General features: G+C 33.7%; 1 protein-coding gene across 1 annotated transcript in view; it reads right to left on the bottom strand.

Moving 5' to 3' along the window:
* Positions 1-8,201, bottom strand: part of LOC106470417 (SWI/SNF complex subunit SMARCC2-like) — a 56,735-nt gene that overhangs the window by 24,803 nt on the left and 23,731 nt on the right. Inside the window, 6 exon segments of the mRNA XM_013930973.2 lie at positions 552-665; positions 1,186-1,257; positions 5,631-5,788; positions 6,424-6,515; positions 6,896-7,029; positions 7,381-7,472. Of these exon segments, the coding sequence (XP_013786427.1) occupies positions 552-665; positions 1,186-1,257; positions 5,631-5,788; positions 6,424-6,515; positions 6,896-7,029; positions 7,381-7,472 (662 nt within the window).

Raw genomic sequence — 8,201 nt, 5'->3', positions numbered from 1 at the left:
GTGACCAATTACCTCATAACTCCACAAACATCTCCAGCCCAAGATGTGACCAATTACCTCATAACTCCACAAACATCTCCAGCCCAAGATGTAACCACTTACCTGATGATTCCACAAACATCACCAGCCCAAGATGTAACCACTTACCTGACAATTCCACAAACATCACCAGCTCAAGAGATAACCACTTATCTGATGATTCCACAAACATCACCAGCTCAAGAGATAACCACTTAGCTGATGATTCCACAAACATCACCAGCCAAAATTTACCCACTTATCTCACAGATCCACAAACATCACCAGTCCAAGATGTAACCACTTACCCAATGATTCTACAAACATCACCAGCCCAAAATTTAACCACTTATCTCACAGATCCACAAACATCACCAGTCCAAGATGTAACCACTTACCCGATGATTCTACAAACATCACCAGCCCAAAATTTAACCACTTACTTCACAGATCCACAAACACCACCAGCCCAAAATGTAACCACTTATTTCACAGATCCACAAACATCACCAGCCCAAGATGTAACCACTTACCTCATGATTCCACAAACATCACCAGCCAGATTACGACGACAAGCAGTAACTGTGACATATTCTGTTGGATTTAGTCGGTAAGTGTCTATCATAAAATTTCTGTAAGCAATATACCTGTAGGGAAGATAATAACAATCAATAATGGATACAAATATCTGATCTAATTATTTATAAGAATAATAATAATAACCAAAAAATATACTTTGAAATAATTTCAACATCTGTTTGGAAATAACCTAAATGAAACCTTGTATCTTGTTTATTAAAAGTATTTTAGTTTATCTTTAACTGTGCAACGTGTTCATTAATGCAACAGAAGTTACGAAGTGAAATTACTACAAGGCTTAGAAAAAAAAATTGCTAAAAACCATTTTGCATTGAATGAAATGTAACAAAACCCAATAATCAAATTGAACCATCTAGAAAAAAGTTTTCTCCACAAAAACATGTATGACTTTAATCAAATAAACAATTAAACAGCCCAACAGAATAGAAAATATACCAACTTGAGTTCCTAAGATACTAGGATTCCATTTTCATTATTTAATACCCTATTATGTTAACTTCATAATTTAATTATAACATTATAATTCAATTTCATGCAAACACAAAATGCTGATTCTTTTATACTCACACTTCTGGGGTTTTAGATTTGTTTTTTCCATTAAAAAATTCTGGTAGAGCTCTCCTCTCAATTGCATGGATACTGAAAATAAAATTATTTTTACAATTTATCCTCTTTTGTATTCAAAAAAATAATCTTAAGAGTACTAAAGACACGGTTAAATTTAAAAAATGCTTCTCCCATCTTTCGTGACAAAACATCCCTGTTACTACATAATGAAAGTAAAGTTTCTTTTCATAATTTGTTCAAACAAAAAACCACAGATTAAAGTTTCTTTTTTACAGAATGCCTGGGATGCAAAATTAATTTGGGGCAACCACTTGCAAGTCTCATTATTAAAAGAACATAAATTACACAAACAACATATCTATTTATTTAACTAAAACAAAATCACATCCACTGGTTGCTTTGACCATATCTAGTCAATTAAAACAAAATCACATCCACTGGTTGCTTTGACCATATCTAGTCAATTAAAACAAAATCACATCCACTGGTTGCTTTGACCATATCTAGTCAATTAAAACAAAATCACACCCACTGGTTGCTTTGACCATATCTAGTCAATTAAAACAAAATCACATTCACTGGTTGCTTTGACCATATCTAGTCAATTAAAACAAAATCACATCCACTGGTTGTTTTGACCATATCTAGTCAATTAAAACAAAATCACATCCACTGGTTGTTTTGACCATATCTAGTCAATTAAAACAAAATCACATCCACTGGTTGTTTTGACCATATCTAGTCAATTAAAACAAAATCACATCCACTGGTTGCTTTGACCATATCTAGTCAATTAAAACAAAATCACATCCACTGGTTGCTTTGACCATATCTAGTCAATTAAAACAAAATTTTCTTGCCAATAAAAATAAATCTTCTATAAATCATTTTCACAACCAAATTCTTTAAATAAATTTTAATTTCAGATGAGGCTAAGAGTGCCATAATAATGACTTTTTCTGACAAGTAAATGTACTGTATAAAATAACAAATGATTGGTAAAAACTTGTATATGGTCAAGGATATGCACAAGAATAAAAGCTCAAACACTCAGTTTAACAGACTACTCTCTATCAAATGCATCAGTGTACTGTATGTAAAATGGGTTGTAGTTGTTGTGATGACAATCAGATTATATCCGAACTGCTCCTCATGTCAGTTCTCTTCCACATCTGCACTATGGATCTAGTCCTCCTTGGCAGTCAAACCAAATGATATGTGTTATATGTACAACAGAAGCTCTAACACAGCTGTTGATTAGATAAGATTACGAAACATAGGATCTACTTCAGCCCCATTACACCTCACAGACCACGGCAGCATCACAGAACACCAATAAACAAACTTCTTCACTCGAGCCTTACCTTGTAAAGATCGTGCATTTCATCATCAAATCACTACCCTTTTCTACTGGGACATTCTAAGTACACGGTGACATAAGTCAAGTAGGGATTACCTAAAAGGTGCCTCAAAAAACTGGAATATGTGGTAACCAGTCTAGAAGGAAAATATAGAAACTGGGTAGATGGTGAAGTCAAAAAAGAATGTCAGCACCCTTATACAGACAATCATCTGTCATCATAGCCAGTAACCACAGATGGTTTCTACACTAGAGATAGTGAGAGAGCTTGCTGGACGTTCATAAACTTTTAGAGTATTCAACTTTTCCCCCAAGCAGCACAAGGACTGAGTCGGAAGCCATAAAACAAGCTCTCACTACGGATTGCTGATAACAACAAATAGACATAAAATTCAGAGTGGATGACTCCCTGAAAAATGGCAGAAAGCAAAGCAACTGCAGGGTAAGACCATCACCCGGATGTATATGCAAAGCCTTGCTTTGCAGGAGTAAAGCTAAATGAGAAAGCCAACAGGCTCACATAAAAAGTCTCTTCATGAAATCTAGCACAACTCTACTGGTGAGATATTGACATATTCTACACCATGTAAGAACTTCATCAACATTCAGAGGGAAGGAGACTGCTAGAAAACAAAGTCTGTATGGTGTAGCTAGGAAAATCAAAATGGGGAATCAATAAAACATTACACAGCCAGATGTTTACTGGTAACATCAGTAACGAAACTTTCTTTTGCCTCAATGTGAGAGGTCAGAACATGGTGATGACAGCCTAGGGAATGTCACCTTGTGCTCAACTCAAAAACTCAGTGACTCTCAACAACCATGAAATGACTGTCACCTAGTGCTCTACTCAAAAACTCAGTGACCCGCAACAAGAACAACCATGAAATAACTGTAACCTAGTGCTCAACTCAAAAATTCAGTGACTCTCAACAACCATGAAATGACTGTCACCTAGTGCTCTACTAAAAAATTCAGTGACCCGCAACAAGAACAACCATGAAATAACTGTAACCTAGTGCTAAACTCAAAAACTCAGTGACTCTCAACAACCATGAAATGACTGTCACCTAGTGCTCTACTCAAAAACTCAGTGACTTTCAACAAAGAACAACCATGAAATGACTGTCACCTAGTGCTCAACTCAATAATTCAGTGACTTTCAACAAAGAACAACCATGAAATGACTATCACCTAGTTCTCAACTCAAAAATTCAGTGACTTTCAACAAAGAACAACCATGAAATGACTATCACCTAGTTCTCAACTCAAAAATTCAGTGACTCTCAACAAAGAACAACCATGAAATGACTGTAACCAAATATTGTGAAGATACACTTACTGCATTAAAAGTTACGAAAGGGTTAATATAGCAAAAAATTTTAGCTAATAATCCACATTTTAATAGTAAATAAGTTTTAAGTTTTTAATTCTACAAGGCAATATTTACAAAAATCCTGAATTTCTCCTAATGTGACACATGAAACATTTTCTCTAGCTATCCATTCTTCTCTATTTTATCTACCACCCCTCCAAAAAGTAGGGAATTAAATGTAAATTACTCACAATGAAATTGTCATTGCTCAGGCAAATCATAATTTTTATAGCCTTCAATTCTGTTTGGTTAAAGAGTTATCAAATAGAAAATCAGATCTCTCTTGCCACACCCACCAGTTACATCCTCTCATTCAGAATTGGTTAATAGTTCTCATTTAAGCTTAATTACATATTACCTATAACCAATAGAAAGCCAAGGTTTTTTGAATGATGTATTGTATAATATTGTGTTCTGAACACATAAGCACCAATTTCACTTATAATACACAGTTCATTCCCATGGGAAAACTAACAACTAGCTTGAATAATTTATAACAGTTCTTGTTGCATAGTTAGAAAGGCAGAAAAATTTCGAGAGTTGGGGGAAATTGTCTACTTTTTGCATGTTATTAGTCTATGTTCTTTTGTGCATTATTTAATCAAATAAAAATTATTTAGTGCATTGTTACCATTAGCGTAAAGAAAGTAGGGTTAAGTGTCATCGACAATCGATAGCAAGAAAAAAGAAGATTGGTAAGAACTTTATTACTTGTTTTTCATGTTTATTTTTTATTTATTATTATAAAAGTAACTAAAATGTAAAAATAGTGATCTCTTTAGATTAGTTAGATTAGGTAGAATAAATAAAAATAATAATATATAGCATAACATGACCTCCACATTCCCCAAGTGATTTACAACTTATAATGGTGCGAATAGTATTTAGACATAGTTCAGAGGGCAATAAAACAACAAAATTTATTTATTGATAGATGTATACTGTTATGAATTTAAAGCTATTTAGCATAAACAAATGTAGTTTCATGTTACAATATGTAGTCATTCTGGAAAGAAAAAGGATAATTTAGACTTATTTTGTTTTTTTGCTGGTTACGAAGTCAGTCAAATTGACCAACTATGCATAGAGTTAGGGTAGAGAAGATAAAAGATGAAATATAAATTGTTACTGAAAACAAACATTTGAAATGTATTTAGGAGGTTTCAAATATTACACAAAAGAAATTTAGAGATTTTTGAGAAAATCACTGCACACGGACTATTTAATGTTACCATGAAAATCACTGCATACAGACTATTTAAAGCAAATACTAAATATATTCAAGGACAAATCTTTTTTTTAGTTTATATAAAATACTTCACTAAAAAATATGATGTTTTTGTATGTGAAAGACTGCCAAATTTGGTGAAGATATATATTCTATATTAAAAGTTACTGGTATAAAGACTATAAAGACTCTGAATGAATACAAAGAGGTCATGTGGTCAGTCAAATTGGCCGAGCCTGTATTGAGAGCGTTAAACATGTTAGAAACATCTCACAAGCTGTAAACTAGCAGTCTTGTCTATAAATTAAACATGTTAATAACATCTCAAGATGTAAACTAGCAGTTTTGTCTATAAATTAAACATGTTAATAACATCTTACATGCTGTAAACTAGCAGTCTTGTTTACAATATCCAAAGTAAACTTTCAAAACTACCATTATTCTGGTTCCCCATATTTGAAAGGAAGACTTTTTTCACGTACCTATTGTAATCAAACCACGCAGCATAACTAGGAATGATAATGTGATTAGTTTGTTCTGTGACACTATCATCTTGTCCATCATCATGTTTTCTTTCTGATCCGTGCTGACCAGATGGCGTTCCTGGTCTAGAACTTCTCTTTCCATCTTCTTTATTCTCCTAAAACATATAACGAATGGATGTAAAGCGTTAATACGAAGCAGACGTGGAGTGGATGTTGAGTCAGAATAAGGTGGAATGAATGTGAAGTTTGAATAAGGAATGGGTACTGACTTTGAATAAGGTGGGGTGCGAGACAGGAAAGGATGTGAATAACGAATGGAGTGGATGTTGAGTCAGAATAAGGTGGAATGAATGTGAAGTTTGAATAAGGAATGGGTACTGACTTTGAATAAGGTGGGGTGCGAGACAGGAAAGGATGTGAATAACGAGAGGAGTGGATGTTGAGTCAGAATAAGGTGGAATGAATGTGAAGTTTGAATAAGGAATGGGTACTGACTTTGAATAAGGTGGGGTGTGAGACAGGAAAGGACGTGAATAACGAGTGGAGTGGATGTTGAGTCAGAATAAGGTGGAATGAATGTGAAGTTTAAATAAGGAATGGATACTGACTTTGAATAAGGTGGGGTGTGAGACAGGAAAGGATGTGAATAAAGAGGAGAGTGGATATGAAATATAAATAAATTGGAGTGGATGCAGCGTGTGAACAAGGTAGAGTGGATTTGAAGTGTGAATGAGAAGAATACTTGGTGTGAAATGTGAAAAGTAAGGTTTTATCAGAAAATAAAATGTACTTTATCTTCATTCTCATTTCCATCAAGATCAGCAAGTGTTCCTCCTTTAACAGGCTGCATTTCACTGTCTTTGTTACTTCTGGGGTTTGTATCTAAAAGGAAAAAAAATATATTAATGAATATGCAGTTTCTGTCAAATTATGCTTAACGTTAAGATAACACCTAATATGTTTTTTTTAATAGAAGTATTGAGCTTAACATTTAAATAAATGTGCTAATAAATATTTCACTGTAATTTATTTCAAAATTCTTTGAATGATTGTTAACATTACATTGAAATTTATTGACAAGAAATATGTGATAAATAATAGTTTAGGGTGTTTTCATATACAGTAAGCAAAACAAAAATAAAAAAGCTTTTAAAAAGTAAATAAACTTGGAAAACAAAGTCTGCTATTTTCATCCTGAGATCAGAATAAAAAAAACACTCTTCTTAAGAAATTCCGACATCCAATTCTTCTACAAAACTTACTAGTTTTTGGTAAGTGAACTTCTTGTACGTTGGGCTCTGGAGACGGGTCTTCCATATCTTTAGTTAAGTCATCAGATTCATCATCACCACGCAGGAACTTTTTTTTGGTGCCAATAGCAGGACTACGTCCGCCTCTGATCCCATAGAATACCAGTACAACTTAACATCATTTCACTATCATATGTTAAAACTACTTTAAAGCAAGCATATATACTGTAAAGTAACACAAAAAGAAAACTTTAAAACTAACAATCTTGTTACAGTTTCCCATGAAACATTTTTGCTTACTGTTCAGTAAACTTAAAAAATCCTTAGTTACAATGTTTCACTGTTTATGAGTTTAAATGATACCTTTTATAAACAATGTTTCATGAAAACTTTCAAACCATCAGAATTAATTAACCCATTACTCCTAGTCAACAGTTTTTGGTGTTATAAATGTCTTCTGTTCTAGGTCAAAATATATTATTTAGAGCTAAACAGACCCTTTCCTTCGTCGTTTATCAGACAGAGGTGAAGGTGAACGCTTCCTTTTCTTTGTTCCTTTTCTTCCCCGTTCACCATCGGAGGAAATAAGCTGAAATAGCAAGATTCAATATCTTATACAACAATAGAGTTTTAACACTATTAGGCTTATTTGTAGAGAGACTGAAGCCCAGAACTCTGTTTTAAATCAAACTGATTACCTCCCCCTCCCCTTAAATTTTTGACATTCAAAATCAGAGGCATGTAAAATAGCATTTCAGATCTATCACAACCTTTATACAACAAATGTTGGGCCTACTTTAGCACTTAAACCATAACTTCAAGCATTTAGATTGGCTTCTAGTGCATAAGAAATAAATATATCAGAAGGAACATTAATTTTTAGCTCAGGATTTCACACTAAGCACCTGTTTTCTAAAATACATGTGATGATACAGAAAGTAAAGACCAAAAGTTTTCACACTATACACCTGTTTTCTTGGATACATGTTGTGATGATACAGAAAGACAAGCACAAAGGTTTTCACACTAAGCACCTGTTTTCTTGGATACACGTTGTGATGATACAGAAAGACAAGCACAAAGACTTTCACACTAAGCACCTGTTTTCTTGGATACAGGTAGTGATTATACAGAAAGACTAGCACAAAGACTTTCACACTAAGCACCTGTTTTCTTGGATACACGTTGTGATGATACAGAAAGACAAGCACAAAGACTTTCACACTAAGCACCTGTTTTCTTGGATACACGTTGTGATGATACAGAAAGACAAGCACAAAGACTTTCACACTAAGCACCTGTTTTCTTGGATACACGT

This window comes from Limulus polyphemus, unplaced genomic scaffold, assembly GCF_000517525.1.
Source record: "Limulus polyphemus unplaced genomic scaffold, Limulus_polyphemus-2.1.2 Scaffold3988, whole genome shotgun sequence".
NCBI lineage: Eukaryota > Metazoa > Arthropoda > Merostomata > Xiphosura > Limulidae > Limulus > Limulus polyphemus.
Note: the sequence above shows the minus strand (reverse complement) of the source record. Positions and strands in the feature narration are given on the sequence as shown.